Source organism: Apium graveolens, chromosome 7 (assembly GCF_009905375.1).
Source record: "Apium graveolens cultivar Ventura chromosome 7, ASM990537v1, whole genome shotgun sequence".
In the NCBI taxonomy this organism is placed as follows: Eukaryota; Viridiplantae; Streptophyta; class Magnoliopsida; order Apiales; family Apiaceae; genus Apium; species Apium graveolens.
In genome coordinates, this window is record NC_133653.1 from 1,817,245 (window position 1) to 1,844,666 (window position 27,422).

Here is a 27,422-nt window from a genome sequence, read left to right on the forward strand (position 1 = left end):
CTTTGAGCTAATGCAGACAGATATATATATTCAAACACAAAATGTAAATAACACAACAAACTTTAAAAACTTTTCTGGTGGATTTGTTGTTCCACCAGAGATGGTATATTAGAAAATCTGTGTTCAACAATGTTGATCACAGCTGCATCCTAGTACAAACTAGATGAATTTTCTCTCAAGATATTTCTTAACTGCTCTGGAAAATCTCTCTCTAATTACTAGCTTCTTCTTGGTTTATATATTACCAAGTGTACAAGTGAAAAACAATATAAAATTACAATAGTAAAATAAGTTCTTCACTTGCTTCTTTTCCTGTTCACTCAAGTACTTTGTTGACTATTGCAACTTTGTATTAAAGAAGAACGGCTGCTTTTTCTGTTGATCCTGAAATTCGGCTACCACATCTCAGGTTTTCTCTGTCAACCCATGTGCCTCTGTTTGTAGGTACAACTACCACTTATCAACGGCTAATTAGCAGAACATCCGTTGAAGCTTTCATCCGTTGATGACTTCATCCGTTGAAGGATGTTATCCGTTGAAGCTTTCATCCGTTGATGCTCTCATCCGTTGAAGGATGTTATCCGTTGAAGCTTTAGAGACATCCGTTGAAGCTTAGCTTCTCATCCGTTGAAGGTCTTTAAGTCATCCGTTGATACCACTTCATTTATACAAAATTACAAGGCATGAAATATTTACAATTGGCCTTCCTATCTGCATATCATCTAGTAGTCAACATGACTCATAGTTTCTCTCAACTTCTAAGAATTACAATTTTAAATACAGAGACTGAAATATGCTACAATACTAGACTTATTTCTAAGTAAAGCTACACCATCAACGGATAGCCAAAGTGGTCTTATCCGTTGAGGCTACAGACACTAAATTTCTACTTAAGTATTTTGTTAAACATATCATCAAACTAATGCACATATATTCCTAACAGCTACAACATAATCGAATGTCCTCTCCGTAAGACTAACCAGCTATATATTCCAATTATGTTTCCCGCCTTTCTTAACTAATTATTACTTAACCAAATAATCGGGCCAGGTCATGACACTATGTTGGAATATGATTATATGAATTTTGTTACCATAGTTTAGACTTTGGACTAGATTTTAGATTAGGGTGTTATTTGAATTGAGTGACTCGATATCATATAGTTGAATTTGAAAATAAATTCGAGCAGATTCGAGTTTTGACAAAGCGAACTCGATTTGTTAACATTTAGTTTAACCTTGGTTTGACTTAATCCGGTGTAATATATATTAGCTTAATTTAGTAATTTGAATGTGATGATTTTAAATGGGGCTCACTTATCAACTCCAACTCGATAATTTATATTAGCATAATTTAGTGGATTGAACATGATGGTAGTGGGTAGGGCTCTTTCTTGTTCAAATATTTAAATACTTCAAATAATTTAAACTTCACTTGAGCCGGATGTGATTCAATTTTTTTAAGAAAATCAAAATCATGTAGGTTTATTATACATTATACAGACTAATATAAAAAACATAATCAATTTCAAACCTGGCTCATTTATAAAAGTCCAAATTTGATGATAAAAAACTCAAGACTCGATTTAGTTCGGGTACACCTCTAATTTCGATCAATTTTAAAATATTGTTAGAAGGATTTAAACCCCTAATTTTTTTTTAAAAAAAAACCTCGAATATATATCAGTTTCAATGTATTTTCACAGAAAATTTGTGCGGCAGAAGATCCTAAATTTGAGAGTACCATGCGCTACGACGTTGAAGTAACTTTATTCGTTTAAAATCAAAGATTATAAGTTTCAGTCACGAGGAATTACACACATTTTTTTTACTGGTTGAACGCAATCAAACCCTCGACATAAAAAATAAAATTAAATTATGTACAAAGTTACTATACCAACATAATACACAAAGTTTTCTAACCTACTTGACTGTAATTATATCCACACATCAAATCATAAAAAATAGATATACATATGATACACGTATTCATACACTACTGTAATATAAATTCTCGCATATTAACCAAACAAAAGGCTTCACTTTTTTAGCGACTTTAAAAAGATAGAAAATATAATTTAACTTAATTCTCGTCGTATGTCAACGAAGCACATAATTTATTATGTACTCTATATATCTTATTCAGATATAAAAATGAGTAGACAGAATGTGTTCGAGTCAAACAACCATATTTGAACATGTTGATTCTCGTCATTCATTGTTGTGTACATGTAACATTCACAAAGTTGAGTACAAATTCCCAAAATAAAATGTGTAATTTTTGAGTGAAATGATCTGTGTATTCTAATAAATATCAATAATTAAAGTATAATATCTCATTTCACCATATTAGATTTTTTTATAACCAAGTAACTAGCATGTTATTTTCATTAAAAACATAGCTTAAACCCTAAGCTCTCCTATTTTTTGATCTCACATCTCTATAAACATTGTTATAAAAGCATATGAAAGCTACGTAGAAAAGAGAGAGAGGATATGAGAGAAACAAGGCTATTAATTTTAAATTCTTCCAATCCCACATATGGTCCAACCTACTACCACCTTGTTCTTCTTAAACCTTACAATCTGATCATAACAAACTAAAGAGAGAATTACACAAGTGCCCCTCACAATGGTAGCACATGTCATTCCTTAAACATACTAAATATGACAAAATATAATGTGCCAGCATATAGGCTTAATTACAACAATACATGAAATACTACTGTTACTTTATTTTAACAAACTAGACAAAATAAACTTGGCAACTTCTTAACAACAACTTCAACTTCAACCTTCATTGCCACCTTCCTTACTTGCATGAATTATATCATCTTCATTACTCCCCCTCAAGTGGAGATGAGGTTTTAAACCGAGGCTCTAATCTTGTTCAAAAGATAATGGTGTTGCTTCACAGTCAATGGTTTAGTCAGAATATCCGTAAGCTGGAGATGAGATGTAACATTACTAGTAGTAACAGAGCCATATTGAAGTTTGTCACGAATATAATGGCAATCCAACTCGATGTGCTTCATCCTTTCATGGAGCACATGATTAGCAGCGATTGATAAGGCTGCTTGATTATCACTCTTGATAATGGTTGGAGGGAGATTTGACAGCCCCATACCATTGAGTAGAGAGTGCAACCAAGTGACTTCGCAACAAATAAGTACCATGGAACGGTATTCGGCCTCGGCTGTAGAATGAGCAACAACTGATTGCTTATTTGTTTTTCTGGAAATAGGCGAAGAACCAAGCAGAACACAGTAACCCTTAGTAGATTTTCTAGTCATAGGGCAGCTTGCCCAATCGCTGTTGCAGTAGGTAGTCAGTTGTGCTGCGGAGGAAGAGGCCAGGAGAATGCCTTGTCCATGGTTGGATAATAAGTAACGAAGAATGTGTTTCACAGCTTGCATATGAACATTGGTTGGGCATTGCATAAACTGAGCTAGATTATGCACAGGAAAGGAAAGACGTGGGCGAGCAAGTGTAAGGTAGAAGAGCTTACCCAACAATTTTTGGTTGGGATGAGGATTGGAGATGGAGCTCCTTTATCTGGTGTAAGTTTAAAATGAGAGTCCATGGGTAATTTCAGAGGTGTAGCAAACAACATACCAAACTCAGCAAGCAAGTCCAAAACATATTTCTTTTGGGAAATAAAGAAACCATCACGTGTTCTGTCAATTTCAAGACCCAAGAAGTAGGTGACAGGACCTAAATCTTTCATATGAAACGTAGTGGACAAAACAGACTTCAAACTTGCAATAGATTCTTCACAGTTTCTAGTAATTAACAAATCATCAACGTAAATCAGGACAAGAGCAATGGATGTGGAATTTACCTTAGTGAAAAGGGTATAGTCCGCCTTGGAGTGCACAAATCCAATGGACAAGAGAGTCTCAAACAACTTATCAAACCATTCACGTGGAGCTTGACGGAGTCCATATAAAGCTTTTAGTAGTTTGTACACCAAAGTAGTTACCAATTTTGGTACTATCTCCCCCAGGTTATGTAAGATCATGATGCCATAACCAGTGTATCCTTGTGGGAAACGCATACGGTTGACATCTTATCAACCGGAGCAAACGTCTCCATGAAATCAATTTCATAAGTTTGTTTATTCCCCAGGATGACCAAGCGATCCTTGAACTTATCCACACTTCCGTTTGGCTTATACTTGGTCTTATATATCTATTTACTTCCAATAACTGCTCTATTTTTAAGAAGCTCAGTGAACGTGGAGCTTGACGGAGTCCATATAAAGCTTTTAGTAGTTTGTACACCAAAGTAGTTACCAATTTTGGTACTATCTCCCCCAGGTTATGTGAGATCCTGCTGCCATAACCAGTGTATCCTTGTGGGAAACGCATATACACCGTTTTATTGAGTATCCCATGTAGAAAAGCATTCGAGACATCCATATAAATAACATTTTAGTTGTACATCGCTGTTACGGTAAGAACAGCCCGTACGGTTGACATCTTATCAACCGGAGCAAACGTCTCCATGAAATCAATTTCATAAGTTTATTTATTCCCCAAGATGACCAAGCGAGCCTTGAACTTATCCACACTTTCGTTTGGCTTATACTTGGTCTTATATATCTATTTACTTTCAATAACTGCTCTATTTTTAAGAAGCTCAGTGATTTCCTACGTTTTGTTTTCCTCGAGTGCATCAAGCTCGACATTCATCGCATCAATCCAATGAGGCTGAATGACAGCCTGTTTAAAATGAAGATGATTAGTATCATGAACAATGTTGGCTAGAAAGCAATTAAAGGTTTGAGTAATGGGTTGAAATATAAAAGATGATGCACTGACTGCGGTGTTAGAAAGAGGATGAACACAATCATCTAACCAGCTTGGTGGTTTGTTTGTCCTTCCGGATTTTTGGATAACAGGACTTGACAGAGGAGAAGTGTTTACAGGGTGAGATGATTCACATGATGTGATGGACTCAGAAGTTTCCGTAGGAGTTGATATTAGTGAGTCATCTGATAGTGAAGTCTGGAGTTCAGAAAGAGGTGAGTACTAATGACAATTTGAGCCGACTAGATCAAGATCATCAGTACAAGTAGCTTGTTGTGGTGTTGGTAAATTTGCAGGTAAGGGTAGCATATATGAAGGTAAAGAATTATTATTCAAGGGAAAGACACTTTCATTGAATATGACATGTCTGGTGACATATGGCTGCATTGTCACAAGATTCTACAACCTATATCCCTTTTGTAGGCTAGGATATCCAATAAAAACAGATATAATCCCCTCTTGCTTTGAACTTATCAGTATTGGGGTTTTGATCCTTCCCAAATGCGAGATACCCAAACACCTTTAGATGATCATATGTAGCAGCTTCTTCATGCAATTTTTCATATGGTATACGAAAATTCAGCACTGCACTTGGCAGCCTTTTAATTAAATGGACGGCTGTTAAAACACAATCTCCCAAAAATGAGAGTGGCAACCCATATTGGAATCTCAATGCCCTGGCTATCTCCAGCACGTGCCTATGTTTTCTTTCCACCCTAGCATTTTGTTGGGGTGTATAGGGGCAAGATTTTTTATGGACAATACCATGCTCACTAAAAATTCAGTAAATGCCTTATCAGAGAAATCAAGTGCATTATCTGAGCGTATAGTCTGCAGTTGAGCTTTAAACCGTGTACGAATATAATTTTGAAAAAAATCATGGTAGCAAGATAATCAGACTTTTGATACAGCAAATATACCCAAGTCATCCTACTAAAGTCATCTACTATAGTAAGAAAGAATCAAAATTTACCTCTCGTATTGACTTTGTATGGTCCCCAGATGTCTGTGTGCACTAGTGCAAAAGCTGTGGTAGCATGTGAAGAGCTAGTTGAGAATGGTTGCCTTGTCATCTTTGCTATTGGACACGTGATGCAAACTTGTGTTTGTTGATTCAAGAAAGGTTTGACACAACTAATGTACTTCATTTTAGAGATCGAGGCATGCCCAAGCCTTTGGTGCCACCGTGTAAATTAATTTACAGGAATTGGGGAGACATCAACTGTCAAACATAGGCTCCTGTTGCTGTCAATTATAACACTGAATCCCAATGACTCTTCTTTGCTCTCTAAATAATACAAACCTTGCCTTAATACTCCAGTATTTGTCCTGGGTTTTATAGTCATACAACGATTTGGCTGAAAAATCACATCACACTTGGCATCCCTGACCAACTTATGAAATGACAATAAATTGTGATTAAACCCAGGAACATGTAGTACATTCAGCAATTGAAGTCCATTAGGTAACATTATATCACCTATATGACTGATAGATGCAGTAGCTCCAGTAGGTAACTTTATTGTAAAATTGGACGGAGCTATCTTAACATTAATCAAAGCATCCAAAGAGTAGGTCATATGGTCTGATGCCCCCAAATAAACTATCCACTCTGGCTCATTCAACTTTGCCTTTCATGTCATATTTCCCTTGTGTATATTAACCATTCCAGAAAAACCATAATCCAATTCATCATCTGTCTCAGATGTTTCTTGACTTGTCAATGCATCTTTAGGTACCAATTTCAACAACAGCCCAAGTTGCCTAAGCAGTCATAATCACTTCATCCTTGCCTATGACATTGCCATGCACACTATTAGCCATCCTAGGTGCACTGTTCTTGTTTGGAGACCATTTTCCTGAATTCGGAACAAACTTCTTGTCGGGTACTTTATACTTGTGATGCCATCTCGAATATCCAATAACAGTCCAACACTTATCTCGAGTGTGACCTCTAACTCCACAAGCTACACATGTCATTATCTTCTCACCACCTGTTCATTTACTGTACATGGCTGAGATATCATTATTAACAATAAGAGATTGAGTTAAAATTTCCCGTTGAGATTCCCCATGCTGCACAACAGCACAAGCCATTTCCACATATGGCAAAGGTGTTACCATTAACAACTGACTTTGCTGGGCCCCATTACATCATCAAGACCATTAAGAAACTGAAATAACTTGGATTCCTCTTTCATGGTGTGCATAGATTTTAACAGGGTTGTGACCTCAAAAGTAATAGTAGTAACTACAGGAAGACTATTCATAGACTCAAGCTCTTCCCAAAGACTGCTCATACTCGTATAATACTTATTAACTTTTACACCATTTTGTTTTAAATTAAACAGATCTCGACTCAACATATATATTCTGGAGCAATTGGTCAAGGAGAACCTTCTTTGTAGCTGAATCCAAATCTCACTAGCGGTATTAAGAAACAAAATAGAAGATTTAACTATTTCAGATACATTGTTATGGATCCAAGAAATTACCATATTATTACAAGTGTCCCATTGTCCTACTTCAGCTGCATCAGTTGTGCTCGTCGTGACAGACCCATCTACAAACCCCGGTTTGTTTTGCTGAAAGTTGAATCTCAAACTGCCTTTTCCGAGCTTTATAATCAACAGCCCCTTGTAACTTGGACACACTAATCGAAGTAGGGCCATCAGAGGGGTCTAAGAACAATGGATTTTGTAAATCAGTGTAGGTAAGCCTATGTAACAGCCCGCACTTCCGGACTATTAAATCTAAATCAAAACTAATACAAAATTCTATTACAAAGGTAACTATTACTAAAGCACAGCTAACAGATCCCAAAGGTCAATCTACTCCGTTCTAAATCCTCGAACTTCAATGCTATCCAACTCGAATCTTAGCTGAAACCTGAAATATTAAAGGGGTGAGCTACAAAGCTCAGCAAGTAAAAATTGACTAACTATTTAACCGAAAATCAATGGGTGTTTTAATAAAACATTTTTTTTTCTCAAATCAATAATATTTTGTAAAATAATTTCTAAAAATAGATCCAACCCAAAGTTTTATATTTCAAAATTCATAATTTAAAACAGAGCAGAATTTATAACATAGTAAAACATAACGAAACAGAACGAAATGATAATTCTTATAAATACCACAGTCTTGATCTACGACCATACTTTGCCAGTAACCAGCATCTTATTCTTATTCTTATTCTTATATACCACACTTTGCCAGTGGCCGACATCTAAAATTCAATAATTACGCGCCCTTAATAGGTATCTAAAGTTGCACACTCATGCGCCTACTAAGGGTATCAAAGGCTAGTTTCGGAACTATAGCGTAAATTACGAACGGGCTCGAAAATGTAGAGACTGAGTTTTAAAATATTCTCGTATCTTATTTCTTATACAGTTCGAAACAGAATTATTGAATTTTAGATGCCGACCACTGGAAAAGTGTGGTATATAAGAATAAGAATAAGATGTCGGCTACTGGCAAAGTATGGCCGTAGATCAAGACTGTGGTATTTATAAGAATTATCGTTTCGTTCTGTTTCGTTATGTTTTACTCTGTTATAAATTATGCTCTATTTTAAATTCTGAATTTTGAAATATAAAACTTTGGGTTGAATCTATTTTTAGAAATTGCTTTACAAAATATTATTGTTTTGAGAAAAAATGTTTTATTAAAACACCCATTGATTTTCGGTTAAATAGTTAGTCAATTTGTACTTGCTGAGTTTTGTAGCTCACTGCTTTTAATATTTCAGGTTTCGCCTAAGATTGGAGTTGAATATCATTGAAGTTCGAGGATTGAAAACGGAGTAGATTGACCTTTGGTCTTTCGTTAGCTGCGCTTTAGTAATAGTCACCTTTGTAATAGAATTTTGTATTAGTTTTGATCTAGATTTAATAGTCCGGAAGTGCGGGCTGTTACAGTTGGTATGAGAGCAGGTTGTCTTTCGGAGTGTATTAGAAATGGGACTAGTACATTCTCTAGGATGCGTTCATGTGGCCCATAGTTTGACCTTTGGTAGATCAGGGGTACATATGTCACGAATTTTAGGGTTGTTGTGAATTTGGGGACCAAATTCTTTTTAAGGTGGCTAGTATGTAATATCCCGTAATTTTTAGAATAATAATAATAGGATATTAGAAAAAATGGAATAAAATTAGAAAAAGATTAGGATTTAAAATTGGATTAGAGTAATGGGCCTGAACTTTGGATCAGATTATAATATGGATAACTTGTAGGTTAAGATATAAGGTTTTGTATCATTATAAATACACCATATTCATATTCCTCGTTTTTAATATCAAAATTCGTAGGGCTCTTCTCAGCATAAATCAGCAGTCTTGTAAAATTCGTAAAAAATTCATCATAAGTTGGAATTCGTTGATTATGGAATTTTCGGAAAGGTCTTTTCGTTCTCTACAACTTTCGTGTTTCGTGTTTTTTAAGATAACGTCGTTTAGAGGATCAAAAAGGCTATATTCAGATCTGGTCAGGTTTTGAGATAAGTACTTTTTGACTTATTTTTATTTTCGAAAAAGTTTTGATACTTTGATTTTCGAATTTCGTATAAGATATAAGAATTACGCGCCTTTAATAGGTATCTAAAGTTGCACACTCATGCGCCTACTAAGGGTATCTAAGACTAGTTCCGGAACTATAGCGTAAATTACAAACGGGCTCGAAAGCGTAGGGACTAGGTTTCAAAAGATTCTCGTATCTTATTTTTTATACAGTTCGAAACAGAATTCTTATATCTTATACGAAATTAGAAAATCAGAGTATCAAAATTTTTCCGAAAATAAAAGTAAATCAAAAAGTACTTATATCAAAGCCTGATCATATCTGAATATAGTGTTTTGACCCTCTAAACGATGTTATCTTAAAAAGTACGAAACACGAAAGTTGTAGAGAACGAAAATACCTTTCCGAAAAGTCCATAATCAACGAATTCCAACTTACGATGAATTTTTTACGAATTTTACAAGACTGCTGATTTATGTTGAGAAGAACCCTACAAATTTTAATATTAAAAACGAGGAATATGAGTATGATGTATTTATAATGATACAAAACCTTATATCTTAACCTATAAGTTATTTATATTAGAATTTGATCCAAATTTTAGGCCCATTACTCTAATTCAATTTTAAATCCTAATCTTTGTCTAATTTTAATCCCTTTTTTCTAATATCCTATTATTATTATTATTCTAAAAATTACGGGATATTACAGCCTACTACTATTGGTGCTGGTAGCCATAAAGTCTGAAAAAATAAGTGAAAAAAAACCATCTATGACAAGACTTTTAAACAGGCTAGCAAACTGATATTACTATGTTACTCACTCCTTTTACTTAATTCTACTCTTAAGCTATCATATACAGCTTTGATACCATATAAACAATGTTATAAAAGCATATGAAAGCTAGGTAGAAAAGAGAAAGAGGATAAGAGAGAAACAAGGCTATTAGAGCAGGTGCAATGCATGAACCCGTCAAATTATGCTTTTGTTGTGTCAACTAAGCAATTATGGGCTCAGGAAATGAGTTGGACAGTCCACTCCGCTTCCAATCAGTGTGCAAGACCTGTTTATCATGACAGTCTTCGTGAGTAAGGGACAATATAAACTTTCAGTCCTTCACGTCGATTCTCGTCAAATTGTGGCTGATCTTAAGTTTCCGAAAAATCGAGGTGCATTACATACTACACTTGTTGGTTCGGCTAATGGCATTGTTTGTGTAACTATTCATTCTGCTGGTTTCTCTAAATGGAAACTTAGTATTTGTCTTTGAAATTTGTCTTTGAACCTACTACTAGACAATCCACAGTTATTCTGCTGTATGATGATTATATGCTTCGTTGTGAAGCTTTGGGTTCGGTTATGATATCATCCGATAGATCATGATTTTAACATTTTTAGGATTGTATCACTGCCTTTTTTGTCTGCTGAGGTGTATTCAGATAATAAAAATGTTTGGCGAAAGCTACCTGATCCGGTTGACATTGCTTGTAACGGTCATTTTGATGTGTGTGTTAATGGTTTTTTGTGTAGTATTGGACAGTATAGTATGCTGTCCTTTGATTTGAACAAGGAGACGCTGAATTGTGCCATTAAGCTCCCCGTTATCTCTTATGATATGCATGATGATCAGGATGATGATAATGAAGATGATCAAATTTGTATTTATAAGAGATCTCGTATTATCGAGTTTAATAAGTCTATTGCTGTTATTATACTGTGGAATAATGGATTTATTGACGGTATGAAGATTAACATGAAGACTAACATGCGGATGTTGGATGATGATGCATGCCTTTGTGGTGGTGGAGTTGAGCCATCGTGGACACTAATGTTTAGTTGATTTACATGATCTGCCGGAAAAGCTTAAACATGGCTATTTCAGCAATGGTGATCTCCTACTGATGTCATTAAGATTTTTTAACTGGTGGATTACATATAATGCCGACAAGAAAGATGCCAAGATTGACCCACATTCAATTCACGATGTTGATCTTTGTTACTGTGCTAAAGTTTACAAGTATAGGGAGAGCCTAGTTTCAGTCGCAGGATTTAAGCAAGTCAACCAGTTTAGTGGAGAAGATGATACTTAGGAGAACAACGCTGAATCTGGTACTTTGGAATTTTGATTGCAGACACAACGGGATGGTTCTTGTTACAGAATTATTTAATAAACAAGATTTGATTGATGCAGATCCGTAAAAAGTACTAAATTTCTGTCTAGTAACTGCTTAAAAGACCGCCACTGAACCCAACGCCATTACTTCCCAGGGGCATTCCAACCCTATCTAGCCGGCCTGATCCAGGGTAGGCTTTGCTGGTGAAGTTAGAATGCAATGTCGAAGGACTGTTCTGCGTGCCTGATGATTTCATGGTACAATATCCACCGTGACTTGGAAACCTCTTGGCTGTATTGGATCTTTCCAGCTGAGTATTTTGACGCGGGGAACTGAGAGACCTCACCTTAGCTTTTGATGATTCTGTGTACGACATGTAACTCGGGTAGTAGTCAGAGTAACCGCTTTTGCAGCTTCCTGAGATGTTTCTCAAGGTCGGAGTAAATGGTCCACTTCTTGTAAGGCTAGCCCTTTTTGTTGAAATTAACTTTAGGCTAGTTTGAGCAGCGTAAACTGAGGCTTCATCAACATTGTTTGTAAATTTGAGAGGGGCCAGTGACTGATCTTCACCTGAAGATGGACTGAAAATTGGTTGATGGAGAGTCGAGTCTTTTAATGTGGTGAAGCTGCGACGGTGTGAAAGAACTCGGTTGTATGCTTCTTCATCCGTATTATAATGATATTTCAAATTTTCTTTATCGGGTCCAACCCTGAAACTTGATATTGATTCATTTCTCTGTAAATATCCCAGAAGTAAAACCATTAGGATGACAGACATATAGATTGATTACAAGGAAAATATTCAAAATTCAGCATACCTTTTGCATAACTGATTGTTCATGCTTTGAACTCCTGCTCCTACGTACGTCAGGTTCATAGTTTTCGGGAGTTGCAGGTCCCTAGAGGAAGATTAGATAACTTAATCAGTAATTACATGTAATTGCAAGTTGTAATTCATGCTTATGCAAGTTAATAGTAAAACTTATTGAACTGGTATGTGTTAGAATATAAGATCCTGGAAAGGGTCATTCTCTAACACCTTGAGGTTTTAGAGTAACTGGTTTCTTAACATGGTATCAGAGCTCAGGCTGACAGAGGACTCATGTCAGTCTGAATTAGTTCATACTTACACATCAAATCCTGGTTCCTTGACAGTATGGTGTAGCTATTAATTAGAATGGACCACGAGTTTTTCTTGTCGAAAGAAGTACCATCAGAGAGAATTCAAATTTAAAATTTGGTGGGAAGTGAAATTGTCTTACTAGGAAATTTATGTGACAGGGCTTGATGGCTGACTGAGAAGACTCATAAATCTGGGTCCTTAATGCACCAGCTCGTGTTCGAGCTCGCAATGCTGCCTGCATCTGCAGTAGCCTCTCTGCAATTTGTTTTCTCACAATGTGTCCCCTGACTAGAGCTTGAAGTTTCACCAACCCTCTCAATGCCCTCAAAGCAATTAAAAGTTTGAGTAATGGGTTGAAATATAAAAGATGATGCACTGACTGCGGTGTTAGAAAGAGGATGAACACAATCATCTAACCAGCTTGGTGGTTTGCTTGTCCTTCCGGATTTTTGGATAACAGGACTTGACAGAGGAGAAGTATTTACAGGGTGAGATGATTCACATGATGTGATGGACTCAGAAGTTTCCGTAGGAGTTGATATTAGTGAGTCATCTGATAGTGAAGTCTGGAGTTCAGAAAGAGGTGAGTACTAATGACAATTTGAGCCGACTAGATCAAGATCATTAGTACAAGTAGCTTGTTGTGGTGTTGGTAAATTTGCAGGTAAGGGTAACATATATGAAGGTAAAGAATTATTATTCAAGGGAAAGACACTTTCACTGAATATGACATGTCCGGTGACATATGGCTGCATTGTCACAAGATTCTACAGCCTATATCCCTTTTGTAGACTAGGATATCCAATAAAAACATATATAATCCCCTCTTGCTTTGAACTTATCAGTATTGGGGTTTTGATCCTTCCCAAATGCGAGATACCCAAACACCTTTAGATGATCATATGTAGCAGCTTCTTCATGCAATTTTTCATATGGTGTACGGAAATTCAGCACTGCACTTGGCAGCCTTTTAATTAAATGGACGGCTGTTAAAACACAATCTCCCAAAAATGAGAGTGGCAACCCATATTGGAATCTCAATGCCCTGGCTATCTCCAGCACGTGCCTATGTTTTCTTTCCACCCTAGCATTTTGTTGGGGTGTATAGGGGCAAGATTTTTTACGGACAATACCATGCTCACTAAAAATTCAGTAAATGCCTTATCAGAGAACTCAAGTGCATTATCTGAGCGTATAGTCTGCAGTTGAGCTTTAAACCGTGTACGAATATAATTTTGAAAAAAATCATGGTAGCAAGATAATCAGACTTTTGATACAGCAAATATACCCAAGTCATCCTACTAAAGTCATCTACTATAGTAAGAAAGAATCAAAATTTACCTCTCGTATTGACTTTGTATGGTCCGCAGATGTCTGTGTGCACTAGTGCAAAAGCTGTGGTAGCATGTGAAGAGCTAGTTGAGAATGGTTGCCTTGTCATCTTTGCCGTTGGACACGTGATGCAAACTTGTGTTTGTTGATTCAAGAAAGGTTTGACACAACTAATGTACTTCATTTTAGAGATCGAGGCATGCCCAAAACTTTGGTGCCACCGTGTAAATTGATTTGCAGGAATTGGGGAGACATCAACTGTCAAACATAGGCTCCTGTTGCTGTCAATTATAACACTGAATCCCAATTACTCTTCTTTGCTCTCTAAATAATACAAACCTTGCCTTAATACTCCAGTATTTGTCCTGGGTTTTATAGTCATACAACGATTTGGCTGAAAAATCACATCACACTTGGCATCCCTGGCCAACTTATGAAATGACAATAAATTGTGATTAAACCCAGGAATATGTAGTACATTCAGCAACTGAAGTCCATTAGGTAACATTATATCACCTATATGACTGATAGATGCAGTAGCTCCAGTAGGTAACTTTATTGTAAAATTGGACGGAGCTATCTTAACATTAATCAAAGCATCCAAAGAGTAGGTCATATGGTCTGATGCCCCCAAATAAACTATCCACTCTGGCTCATTCAACTTTTCCTTTCATGTCATCTTTCCCTTATGTATATTAACCATTCCAGAAAAACCATAATCCAATTCATCATCTGTCTCAGATGTTTCTTGACTTGTCAATGCATCTTTAGGTACCAATTTCAACAACTGCCCAAGTTGCCTAAGCAGTCATAATCACTTCATCCTTGCCTATGACATTGCCATGCACACTATTAGCCATCCTAGGTGCACTGTTCTTGTTTGGAGACCATTTTCCTGAATTCGGAACAAACTTCTTGTCGGGTACTTTATACTTGTGATGCCATCTCGAATATCCAATAACAGTCCAACACTTATCTCGAGTGTGACCTCTAACTCCACAAGCTACACATGTCATTATCTTCTCACCACCTGTTCATTTACTGTACATGGCTGAGATATCATTATTACCCATAAGAGATTGAGTTAAAATTTCCCGTTGAGATTCCCCCTGCTGCACAACAGCACAAGCCATTTCCACATATGGCAAAGGTGTTACCATTAACAACTGACTTTGCTGGGCCCCATTACATCATCAAGACCATTAAGAAACTGAAATAACTTGGATTCCTCTTTCATGGTGTGCATAGATTTTAACAGGGTTGTGACCTCAAAAGTAATAGTAGTAACTACAGGAAGACTATTCATAGACTCAAGCTCTTCCCAAAGACTGCTCATACTCGTATAATACTTATTAACTTTTACACCATTTTGTTTTAAATTAAACAGATCTCGACTCAACATATATTTTCTAGAGCAATTGGTCAAGGAGAACCTTCTTTGTAGCTGAATTCAAATCTCACCAGCGGTATTAAGAAACAAAATAGAAGATTTAACTATTTCAGATACATTGTTATGGATCCAAGAAATTACCATATTATTACAAGTGTCCCATTGTCCTACTTCAGCTGCATCAGTTGTGCTCGTCTTGACAGACCCATCTACAAACCCCGGTTTGTTTTGCTGAAAGTTGAATCTCAAACTGCCTTTTCCAAGCTTTATAATCAACAGCCCCTTGTAACTTGGACACACTAATCGAAGTAGGGCCATCAGAGGGGTCTAAGAACAATGGATTTTGTAAATCAGTGTAGGTAAGCCTATGTAACAGTCCGCACTTCCGGACTATTAAATCTAAATCAAAACTAATACAAAATTCTATTACAAAGGTAACTATTACTAAAGCACAGCTAACAGATCCCAAAGGTCAATCTACTCCGTTCTAAATCCTCGAACTTCAATGCTATCCAACTCGAATCTTAGGCGAAACCTGAAATATTAAAGGGGTGAGCTACAAAGCTCAGCAAGTAAAAATTGACTAACTATTTAACCGAAAATCAATGGGTGTTTTAATAAAACATTTTTTTCTCAAATCAATAATATTTTGTAAAACAATTTCTAAAAATAGATCCAACCCAAAGTTTTATATTTCAAAATTCATAATTTAAAACAGAGCAGAATTTATAACATAGTAAAATATAACGAAACAGAACGAAACGATAATTCTTATAAATACCACAGTCTTGATCTACGACCATACTTTGCCAGTAACCAGCATCTTATTCTTATTCTTATTCTTATATCTTATACGAAATTAGAAAATCAGAGTATCAAAACTTTTCCGAAAATAAAAGTAAATCAAAAAGTACTAATCTCAAAGCCTGATCATATCTGAATATAGCGTTTTTGACCCTCTAAACGACGTTATCTTAAAAAGTACGAAACACGAAAGTTGTAGAGAACGAAATTACCTTTCCGAAAAGTCCATAATCAATGAATTCCAACTTACGATGAATTTTTTACGAATTTTACAAGACTGCTGATTTATGTTGAGAAGAACCCTACAAATTTTAATATTAAAAACGAGGAATATGAGTATGGTGTATTTATAATGATACAAAACCTTATATCTTAACCTATAAGTTATTCATATTAGAATTTGATCCAAATTTTAGGCCCATTACTCTAATTCAGTTTTAAATCCTAATCTTTGTCTAATTTTAATCTCTTTTTTCTAATATCCTATTATTATTATTATTATTCTAAAAATTACGGGATATTACAGCCTACTAATGTTGGTCCGGTAGCCATAAAGTCTGAAAAAATAAGTGAAAAAAAACCATCTATGACAAGACTTTTAAACAGGCTAGCAAACTGATATTACTATGTTACTCACTCCTTTTACTTAATTCTACTCTTAAGCTATCATATACAGCTTTGATACCATATAAACAATGTTATAAAAGCATATGAAAGCTACGTAGAAAAGAGAAAGAGGATAAGAGAGAAACAAGGCTATTAGAGCAGGTGCAATGCATGAACCCGTCAAATTATGCTTTTGTTGTGTCAACTAAGCAATTATGGGCTCAGGAAATGAGTTGGACAGTCCACTCCGCTTCCAATCAGTGTGCAAGACCTGTTTATCATGACAGTCTTCGTGAGTAAGGGACAATATAAACTTTCAGTCCTTCACGTCGATTCTCGTCAAATTGTGGCTGATCTTAAGTTTCCGAAAAATCGAGGTGCATTACATACTACACTTGTTGGTTCGGCTAATGGCATTGTTTGTGTAACTATTCATTCTGCTGGTTTCTCTAAATGGAAACTTAGTATTTGTCTTTGAAATTTGTCTTTGAACCTACTACTAGACAATCCACAGTTATTCTGCTGTATGATGATTATATGCTTCGTTGTGAAGCTTTGGGTTCGGTTATGATATCATCCGATAGATCATGATTTTAACATTTTTAGGATTGTATCACTGCCTTTTTTGTCTGCTGAGGTGTATTCAGATAATAAAAATGTTTGGCGAAAGCTACCTGATCCGGTTGACATTGCTTGTAACGGTCATTTTGATGTGTGTGTTAATGGTTTTTTGTGTAGTATTGGACAGTATAGTATGCTGTCCTTTGATTTGAACAAGGAGACGCTGAATTGTGCCATTAAGCTCCCCGTTATCTCTTATGATATGCATGATGATCAGGATGATGATAATGAAGATGATCAAATTTGTATTTATAAGAGATCTCGTATTATCGAGTTTAATAAGTCTATTGCTGTTATTATACTGTGGAATAATGGATTTATTGACGGTATGAAGATTAACATGAAGACTAACATGCGGATGTTGGATGATGATGCATGCCTTTGTGGTGGTGGAGTTGAGCCATCGTGGACACTAATGTTTAGTTGATTTACATGATCTGCCGGAAAAGCTTAAACATGGCTATTTCAGCAATGGTGATCTCCTACTGATGTCATTAAGATTTTTTAACTGGTGGATTACATATAATGCCGACAAGAAAGATGCCAAGATTGACCCACATTCAATTCACGATGTTGATCTTTGTTACTGTGCTAAAGTTTACAAGTATAGGGAGAGCCTAGTTTCAGTCGCAGGATTTAAGCAAGTCAACCAGTTTAGTGGAGAAGATGATACTTAGGAGAACAACGCTGAATCTGGTACTTTGGAATTTTGATTGCAGACACAACGGGATGGTTCTTGTTACAGAATTATTTAATAAACAAGATTTGATTGATGCAGATCCGTAAAAAGTACTAAATTTCTGTCTAGTAACTGCTTAAAAGACCGCCACTGAACCCAACGCCATTACTTCCCAGGGGCATTCCAACCCTATCTAGCCGGCCTGATCCAGGGTAGGCTTTGCTGGTGAAGTTAGAATGCAATGTCGAAGGACTGTTCTGCGTGCCTGATGATTTCATGGTACAATATCCACCGTGACTTGGAAACCTCTTGGCTGTATTGGATCTTTCCAGCTGAGTATTTTGACGCGGGGAACTGAGAGACCTCACCTTAGCTTTTGATGATTCTGTGTACGACATGTAACTCGGGTAGTAGTCAGAGTAACCGCTTTTGCAGCTTCCTGAGATGTTTCTCAAGGTCGGAGTAAATGGTCCACTTCTTGTAAGGCTAGCCCTTTTTGTTGAAATTAACTTTAGGCTAGTTTGAGCAGCGTAAACTGAGGCTTCATCAACATTGTTTGTAAATTTGAGAGGGGCCAGTGACTGATCTTCACCTGAAGATGGACTGAAAATTGGTTGATGGAGAGTCGAGTCTTTTAATGTGGTGAAGCTGCGACGGTGTGAAAGAACTCGGTTGTATGCTTCTTCATCCGTATTATAATGATATTTCAAATTTTCTTTATCGGGTCCAACCCTGAAACTTGATATTGATTCATTTCTCTGTAAATATCCCAGAAGTAAAACCATTAGGATGACAGACATATAGATTGATTACAAGGAAAATATTCAAAATTCAGCATACCTTTTGCATAACTGATTGTTCATGCTTTGAACTCCTGCTCCTACGTACGTCAGGTTCATAGTTTTCGGGAGTTGCAGGTCCCTAGAGGAAGATTAGATAACTTAATCAGTAATTACATGTAATTGCAAGTTGTAATTCATGCTTATGCAAGTTAATAGTAAAACTTATTGAACTGGTATGTGTTAGAATATAAGATCCTGGAAAGGGTCATTCTCTAACACCTTGAGGTTTTAGAGTAACTGGTTTCTTAACATGGTATCAGAGCTCAGGCTGACAGAGGACTCATGTCAGTCTGAATTAGTTCATACTTACACATCAAATCCTGGTTCCTTGACAGTATGGTGTAGCTATTAATTAGAATGGACCACGAGTTTTTCTTGTCGAAAGAAGTACCATCAGAGAGAATTCAAATTTAAAATTTGGTGGGAAGTGAAATTGTCTTACTAGGAAATTTATGTGACAGGGCTTGATGGCTGACTGAGAAGACTCATAAATCTGGGTCCTTAATGCACCAGCTCGTGTTCGAGCTCGCAATGCTGCCTGCATCTGCAGTAGCCTCTCTGCAATTTGTTTTCTCACAATGTGTCCCCTGACTAGAGCTTGAAGTTTCACCAACCCTCTCAATGCCCTCAAAGCCTTTCTTGCCTTTAAGACACCACCAGTACACTTAAATGTTAGAACTTCAAATATGTCTAAAATTTTAAAAATGATAGAACTTCAAATTCAGAGTCACGAGCTTCACATGACTAGTTACTGCTGTCATAAATACTAATGATAGCTGCATTTTTTAGAAGATAGAGGGACATCTAGTGGCGCTAACAATATGCCAGGACACCACACTTAAAAAATTAAAACCTAGGACTAGAAGTATTTGAGAAGACAGGTCGGACCTGGGACCTGGATATAGGCAAACAAGTCTCGCGCCTAAGACCCCAACACTTAATGGACTCAAAGATTTCAAATTTCCTATGTCTAAAAGTATTAAAAATTAAGCATACGATCGGGCCTCCAAAACTGATTTCGACTAGGCACCTAAACCTCAGGGCCGCCCCTGCATTGAGAGCAAGATATATCACTGGCGTCTTGGTAAACATATGAAAAACCTTAGTTACCCAGACTCTTCATTTTGCTTCGAGTACCCGTGTCGGACACTCGACACTCGGACATGGGTATGAACATCTGGACACTTATTTTAGGCCAAAAACATGTAAATTTTTCAGAATATTGCCGAGTCCGACACTTGGATACGAACTCGTGTCCGACACCCATACCCGAGTCCGGGTATCATAGTGAAAAACTACCCGGGCCAGCTCTGTACTAGAGCAACTCCGCTGAATTAAGCGCATCTACAAAGGTTTTAGATGCGTTGGTAAGCTAACGTGGGTAACGTTGTGTTTAAGTTTTTTGATCTACTTTGCACCGTCTCGAGTTTGTTGTTAACTCTAGTAAAACTTGTGCCAGGACTAAACAGGGATATCATCCAGATCATTGTACATAAAAATCATGCAATGTACATTATAAGAGTAAGAAGATTACAATAACTTCAAAACATACCAAATATGCTCGAAAATGGGACTGTATCTTGACTGCAAACCAGTAATCACGATTCCTGTTACAGGAATTTTGAGCACACTCCACTTCTGATGCTGCAGGCTGCTGATCATCTCCGTCTTTCAGTTGAAACCGAGGCAATGCAGAAATGAAGGAAGGAGACATAATGCTGTAGCGGTTTGTGGTGGACTTGGACCTGCTGAAGCTCCATCGTCGAATTGGAGTAAGTTTTGCATCAGTGTTAGGGGTGGTCATGGTGACATTATCAGGCTTTTTCAGGCCGAGAAGGCTGCGAAACCATCGAGCTGCTTTCCCCATGCCTTGAATCAACGGATGAACGTTGCGGAAAATAAATTGTTTGTGTGAGTTCTTGAGGAGGAAGAGATGGTCTAGAGTGTTTGAACAATTTTTGATGAAAGGAGAAATGGCAGAGTAACTTGGTTACATGCAGAGAGGTATATGTCACAGGCTAATATAAGCTATTTAAGAGAAGAGAAATTACCAAAAATACTAATTTTTTAAGTTTTTTGAGATTTTATTATTTTTGGGTTTTTTTTGCAAAAGTACAGAATCAACCGATATCAACCAGACATTCAATCCAGTTTTTTCAATTGCATTTGAGATTGCAGAAACTCGTCGATGGTTGCATACAGTTGATTTCAGTTACAAAAAATCGTATTTTTGCAAAAAGAATTTGAAAAATAGTATTTTTGCAAATGAAAAAGTTTTTTTTACAATTTTTTTAAAAAATTGACACTATTTTTACAAAAATATATTTACTTAGGTATTTTTCAAAAAAGCTCTTTACATAACTACCCCTCAATTCTCCTTTTTCTTTTATTTAAAATATGCCAAATATGTAACTAGTTGAATCAAGTTTTTCGATTGTATTCGAAATTGCATAAGATTGCAGAAACTCGTCGATGGTTGCATCCAGTTGATTTCAGTTGCAAAAAATCGTATTTTTTAAAAAAGAATTTGAAAAATAGTATTTTTGCAAATGAAAACATTGTTTTTGCAATTTTTTTTTAAAAATGACAGTATTTTTGCAAAAATATTTTTAGACTCGGTATTTTTCAAAAAAGCTCTTTACATAACCACCCCTCAATTCTCCTTTTTCTTTTATTTAAAATATATTTTACCCTGATTTTTTTTCTTATTTTGAAATTGATATAATTTCCCTGTTTTCAAGCATGAAAATTTGTTCGTCTTCCTTAAATCAGCATTATAGTAAAATAAAAAAAAAATAACAAACAACAAATAGAGAAACCTGTGAAGCTGAAGATGCAAACAATAGTTTTACTTTCAAAACTATTATTCATCACTACAAAACTTTCTTCCATCCCTAAACATTACGAAGAAATGGCCAGCCTGAAATCTGCGAAACCGACCATGATTGCGTGTTTTAAGCATCGACGCTTCCGCGAGTTGAACCTTGATATGCAAGGATTAGGTTTGCCATGATCTTGATAATGTCTTTAAACGAAGGGCGGTTTCCAGGATTGCTGCAAGTGCAAACCAACTTGGTAGTTATTTTCACAACTTGATGTAAAGTTACAAGTGACAAGCTAGAAATTTGCAGAGTATGATCAAAAAAACTAATAGAGAAAGCTGAGAGAATGAAATTGATAATATAAAGCAAAAGCACCTTTGCCAACAGTCTTCGATTAGAGAAGATATGCGAGGATCAAGGGCATCGGGTATGTCTAATCTGCGATCCATGAACCCCACAACTCCGACAACCTACAAATTATAGAGGAAAGGGCTTTAGTTTATTATTAACCAACTACACTGATCTCCGTCTTAGCTAAAGCATTCCAGCTATCCATGATATGCACGGATTGCTGTCCGAAAAAACAAAGGTATAAATCACAACATAGATATAGATATCAAAGAAACCATTTCAAATATTCTGGACCTGTAGTGGATTAAGATCACTCCATGGAATGGCTTGCGTCATTAGTTCCCAGAGTATCACGCCAAAACTGAAGACATCCGATCTGTAAAGCGAAAAATGTACAATTTTTTTAATGGTTTCTAATGGGAAGAACAGACATCATAAACCTCAGCCAAACTCCTGAGTCTTGATGTACAAGAAATGAAAGATGGCCATAGATAGGAGTACAAGTTCAATCGAGCATGTACATAGTATTTGTGTGTGAAAATATAGCATAAAACAAAACTTGATGATTACTTTTCATTTGAAGGTTCATTTCGAAGAACTTCAGGAGCCATCCACTGAGGCTGCATGTAATAAATCTAAAGTCAATGCACTAGTGGAACTACATAAAAAGAGTAAGGAATAAATATCATATTAGTCCTCTTTGAGAAATAAATCTCGAAGAAGTATGGGAGGACAAAGAAAAAGGGCACAGGCACGCGGGGGGGGGGCATTGTACCGTTCCTCTTCCAGATTTTGCTGTTAAGAAAGTTGCATGCTTAAGCTTTGATAGGCCGAAATCTCCAACCTGTAAAATGACCTTTAATTAAAAAGGTCCTAAATGCCTGTAGAACAAGGATATTACACATAACTAGTACCTTCACATTCCAATTCTTGTCAACAAGCAGATTTGAAGTTTTCAGATCTCTGTGTACTATTGGAGGGTTTCTGTGATGCAAATAATTCATTCCTCTTGCCTATAAGAAAGGGAAAAGTTTTATGCATAAACTACTTGCATTGGAAAATTTAAAGATATAATAGATCAATATACAAACATTTGCAAGAGAACTCACAACATCAAGGGCCATCCTGAGACGTCGTTTGATGTCTAATGAATGATTATTTTTGTGAAGGGCTTTAAAGAGACTACCACTGAAACATATCAAAAACAATTTTGTAAAAATGTGGTTTGACAAAGGCAATGCCTTTCCGGCATGTAAGCATGTTGGAAGATAATATTTACATTACCGTGGTAAGTATTCTGTCACCATTGCAATTTTTTTCTGGGAATACACAGCACCCATAAACAACAGTACATTCGGATGCCTTAATTTTCTCATGATATCAATCTGAAAAATACAAGATCAGAGTTAGCCTTTTGACAATGACGTCGAAAACTTCCGACATTTTTTGATAGTTACAGACCTCCTTTTTATGATCAAGCAAGGCTTCTTCGCTGTACTCGTCTCCAAAATAGACCTTTACAGCAACATCCTAATGACCCAAGGAATAGATTATGTATGCAGGTGAAATAATGTTGTTATACGGGATGTAAAAAAATATGAACTGCTGCTGAAATTCTAATATGTACCGATGCGTTCCAAATCCCACGATATACCACAGCAAACGAACCTATAAAGTGAGAAGAAGTTATATCTGAACATATTGCAGACCTAAAAAGTAACGCAAAAAAAAGGAATTGAATATATAACATGAACTAACTTCATTAGCTTAAGGTTTACCTTGACCAATTTCCTCCCTCAATTGAAGATCTTCCCATAGAATTTCACAATCTACTCTCGTGTTCAATCCCGATTCTTCTCTTGAAGAACTTTCATTTCTGCAGGTTGTCTCCTCTGAACTACCACTCTGTTGCAGAAATAACTGTTGCTTTGGCAAATCATCTGCTTCCAAAACTTTTGAAGTTGGTGAATCTGACTCCAACTCCTTCACCTCAAGTTGGAATCTTGGAACGATAACATGGTCATGTTTCGGAGCCTCGTACTCCCTAACTTCAAAAGTGGGAACGATCACTGCCACATCTACATTTGTAATTCTTCTTCCTGCAGAAAAGGGGAAGTCTTCACTCTTTTGCTGGTAACCATTACCAGAGACACATTGATATGAACTTGGCACATTTGTGAAGTTGTTATGTTTTGTGGTCAAATCTCTGTCTTTCCCAAGCTGACCAATATTCAACTTCGATAAAACTTTGGCAGCCTACAGGAGTCCATAGAGGCAATCAGTGAAAATATACTACATAACCAATTTTACAATCACCAATAAATTTAAGTGGTTACATGCTTCTATAGTTATCCTACTACAAATTCAGTATTAGTTGAAGTATTTCCACCGCACATCAGTAAATTACCTCTCGAGGAAATCAATTTTCTAAGATTTCCGTTGGTAGTATTAGTTGAAGTATTTCCATTTAGCTATTTACTAGTTCGAGAAGTTGGTAACATTAGTGAAGTATAATGCAAATCTTAGATGCAAGAAAAAAGGACTCATACAAAATTAGAAGGTTGAGATGACTCGAAAGTGGATTCATCTTTGGCATTACTTTCGGCCTCAGTTGTGCACCTTTTAAAGTTGAAACTGAAACGAGGCTTCAAACGCTGCGATAACGTAAAAAAAAAAAGATTAGCATAGAATATGTTTCACACCACTGTTTAAGTAAAAAATGATTTATATATATCGGGCATGCTATTACATTGTCCAGAGGTGGCTTCTCTGCTGTTATTGTGTGACCGTCCAGTTTGCTCTCCACTCCAACTCTGTAATTTGTGCATTCACTGCTATCTTCACCAGGTTTTCTAGATAGAACTTTCGAGGCCTGACAAGCTCAAGAGGAATGTGTAAGCAAATAATCCAAAACAAAAGAGGACTAGTTACCACAAACAAAGAAATCATGTGATCAAGTCCGATAGATATTTAACAAAAACACAAAGTGTGATAGATAAGCACCAAATTTGAAACTGTAGATGCAATCTGTGGCACCGAAGGAATCTGTGCTTGTGCATGCCACTTAATATTTTTCAGGTCCAACCCCTGTTTTTGCGGTTTCCCCCTTTCACAATCTCGATCAATTCTTGGGTGACCTGGATTTGTTCTACTGAACACAGCCCCATCACTTGAAACAGTAATAATACCAACAAGCTCACCATCCTCATATAATGGGCTTTTTGTCACTAGTGCCATGAATGTCTCTCCCGACTTCTTCTTAAAAGGAAATTGACCTGAACAAGAGGTACCTTGGCACAAAACTTTTAAAAACTGCTTTGCAAACTCATGTTCTTCATCAATGAGTAGTTCTGTATATCTCTGCCCTAGAACTTCATATTCCTCGTATCCATAAAGTTTCTCAGCGGCACGGTTCCTTTTAAGTAGGACAAATTTCAGATTCAATAATTGATCATGCAACAATAACACCCTAATTATTAGTGTGATATATTTAGTTCTCCCCTGATATATTACAAATATTGGGAGTCGATAACTTAACACGGTTTCAGAGCTATTTTTAATCAAGGGAACCAAAATTCGAACCCTTGGAACCAAAATTCTACCGATTAACACTTAATTGTTTAGCTTGAGGCGTATCATATCAACTTGACACATTAATCAAATCACATTCTATAACTCTCCAAAATGTTTCCAACTTAACTAAAACAACATACCAATATATATATAACTCCATCCTAATGTAAGTTTACTAATATGTAATAAGTAAACCAAAATGAGTTCGTAAGAGCATCAGTCATATTTTTCGAAACCAATTATTTCTTCACTCCACAACTCCATTCCTCTTATAAAAAGTATCTATCAACTAGAAGCATGTATAACAATACCAACTTAAGATAATTCAGTGACAAATGTGCTCCTAGACGTCCATATATAGTTCCATTCACACTTCCATTCCCTAACATACTCAAAAAAATACCTAACAACCTATAGTTATACCACAATATTTTTCTCATTTTGACTTTTGTCACTGTTCACGTTAATTGATTAACTATTAGTTTACGGTTAATCTATAAAATCAAACATAGTCATGATTGATCTTGTTGTATTCATGTTTACGAGTATTTTAATACAATGAAGTTTTTATATTTAATACTAATACGAAATTAAAGATATTAACAATCAAAAACGTGGATTGTCAAACGTGTCCGACACAAATGGGAAAAATATTTAGGGACAGAGGGAGTATTAAGTAAATACACTATGCCAATGAGGTCCTAGCCTACTGACCACAATACGATATGTCACATGTTCAGTTCCGCTTTCCCATTACTTATACAAATTTTCCAGTGTGTGCCCATGGGCGCATTGTTCATATATATTAATAATAGTGAACACCTGCATATGCAAAACTCCACCAATCAAAATAAGTTAAACCGTGAGATTTGCACTTATCACGTGCTCATGGTCACACACTAAAAAACCCGTTACTAATAAACCAAACCAAACCAAACGTACACAGTATATCCCGCTTATTCCCGACAAGGGTAAAATAGGTAAAAAAAAGTTGAGCTAGGTGCTTAATAAACAGTATACATACCAAAAAACAATCTCTTCAGTATCAAGCCTACTAACATGAACTGCATGCCCCATATGATCCAACACACTTTTATGAGGACTACCGGAGAAGACCATCCCGTCGGAAATCCAAGAACACTGACAAGACCCTCCATCTCTACCTGGCAACAAGTACTTGTGTTTATCTTCAACTAATACATCAAACTGTTGCTTGAGCTCCAAGTGACTTGTCTCCAAGCTCTGAAACCTGGCTAGTAAAGCTCCGTATAAAGACGGTGGTGGTGAGTCGCCGCCGGTCATTTCTCCGGTGAGGGAAACAACTGGGAGTGCTTGCATGCTTGTATTATTTGTACTGGTGGGTGGCCTAGTAAGGTTCGAGTGTATGTGTATGAATTCTTTTTTCTTTATTGTTAAATTATCGAATAAATAAATAAAAAGTGTGTACGAGGCAGATGAGTCACTGCAATGACATTCTATGGTAGGCAAATATATTAAGTCGAGTCTGCATTCATAACATTTTTTTATTTTATATGATGTAAATACTTTTTTTGCGGTATTTCAGCTCATTTTGTCTAATATTTCTTGTTATAGATATCGGGATTTAGCAACATTTCCCACTTATTTATAGAAATAATTGTTAAATTTTTGTGTTCAATTTAAAATTCGAATTTAGATTAAATATATTTTCTTTTATAATGAAAAATTGATTTGATTAAGTATATAGATTTGTCAATAAATGTTGAGAGTTCGAAATATGTATGCAATTAAGATTCCTGATTTCAATCTGATAAAAAATTGAAATTTTTTGAATTATTCAAAATTTTGAATTATA

General features: G+C 36.1%; 3 protein-coding genes across 3 annotated transcripts; all 3 read right to left on the reverse strand.

The window, feature by feature from the left end:
- Window positions 1-11,134: 11,134 nt before the first annotated feature.
- Window positions 11,135-14,516, reverse strand: LOC141671637 (protein IQ-DOMAIN 22-like). The gene is made up of 5 exons (XM_074477919.1): window positions 14,240-14,516; window positions 13,457-13,554; window positions 12,708-12,947; window positions 12,264-12,344; window positions 11,135-12,181 (listed from the first exon to the last, which is right to left on the reverse strand). Exons 1-5 carry the CDS (start codon window positions 14,514-14,516, stop codon window positions 11,549-11,551), a joined length of 1,329 nt encoding a protein of 442 aa, XP_074334020.1. The 3' UTR covers window positions 11,135-11,548.
- A 3,195-nt stretch (window positions 14,517-17,711) lies between these two features.
- LOC141672776 (protein IQ-DOMAIN 22-like) lies at window positions 17,712-20,797 on the reverse strand. The gene is made up of 4 exons (XM_074479443.1): window positions 20,395-20,797; window positions 19,285-19,485; window positions 18,841-18,921; window positions 17,712-18,758 (listed from the first exon to the last, which is right to left on the reverse strand). Exons 1-4 carry the CDS (start codon window positions 20,707-20,709, stop codon window positions 18,126-18,128), a joined length of 1,230 nt encoding a protein of 409 aa, XP_074335544.1. The 5' UTR covers window positions 20,710-20,797; the 3' UTR covers window positions 17,712-18,125.
- Window positions 20,798-21,676: 879 nt separating this feature from the next.
- Window positions 21,677-26,962, reverse strand: LOC141670959 (uncharacterized). The gene is made up of 15 exons (XM_074477020.1): window positions 26,613-26,962; window positions 25,019-25,430; window positions 24,765-24,887; window positions 24,565-24,669; window positions 23,794-24,271; window positions 23,643-23,683; window positions 23,477-23,545; window positions 23,300-23,400; window positions 23,125-23,203; window positions 22,930-23,028; window positions 22,791-22,859; window positions 22,586-22,635; window positions 22,310-22,391; window positions 22,040-22,134; window positions 21,677-21,896 (listed from the first exon to the last, which is right to left on the reverse strand). The coding sequence occupies exons 1-15, from the start codon at window positions 26,924-26,926 to the stop codon at window positions 21,797-21,799; spliced, it is 2,217 nt and encodes a 738-aa protein (XP_074333121.1). The 5' UTR covers window positions 26,927-26,962; the 3' UTR covers window positions 21,677-21,796.
- Window positions 26,963-27,422: the final 460 nt, after the last annotated feature.

What these genes read in the sequence shown, in the direction of transcription:
- LOC141671637 (XM_074477919.1), bottom strand. Translation starts at nt 14,516, where the DNA reads ATGACCTACTCTTTGGATGCTTTGATTAATGTTAAGATAGCTCCGTCC. An exon ending in CTACATATGATCATCTAAAG is followed by an intron (nt 12,948 to 13,456) that starts GTGTTTGGGTAT and finishes CTAACACCGCAG; the next exon opens with TCAGTGCATCATCTTTTATA. An exon ending in CCTGTCACATAAATTTCCTA is followed by an intron (nt 12,345 to 12,707) that starts GTAAGACAATTT and finishes ATCTTCCTCTAG; the next exon opens with GGACCTGCAACTCCCGAAAA.
- LOC141672776 (XM_074479443.1), bottom strand. Translation starts at nt 20,709, where the DNA reads ATGGGGAAAGCAGCTCGATGGTTTCGCAGCCTTCTCGGCCTGAAAAAG. An exon ending in CCCATTTTCGAGCATATTTG is followed by an intron (nt 19,486 to 20,394) that starts GTATGTTTTGAA and finishes GGTGTCTTAAAG; the next exon opens with GCAAGAAAGGCTTTGAGGGC. An exon ending in CCTGTCACATAAATTTCCTA is followed by an intron (nt 18,922 to 19,284) that starts GTAAGACAATTT and finishes ATCTTCCTCTAG; the next exon opens with GGACCTGCAACTCCCGAAAA.
- LOC141670959 (XM_074477020.1), bottom strand. Translation starts at nt 26,926, where the DNA reads ATGCAAGCACTCCCAGTTGTTTCCCTCACCGGAGAAATGACCGGCGGC. An exon ending in AGAAGCCACCTCTGGACAAT is followed by an intron (nt 24,670 to 24,764) that starts GTAATAGCATGC and finishes ACGTTATCGCAG; the next exon opens with CGTTTGAAGCCTCGTTTCAG. An exon ending in GTGACAGAATACTTACCACG is followed by an intron (nt 23,204 to 23,299) that starts GTAATGTAAATA and finishes GATATGTTTCAG; the next exon opens with TGGTAGTCTCTTTAAAGCCC.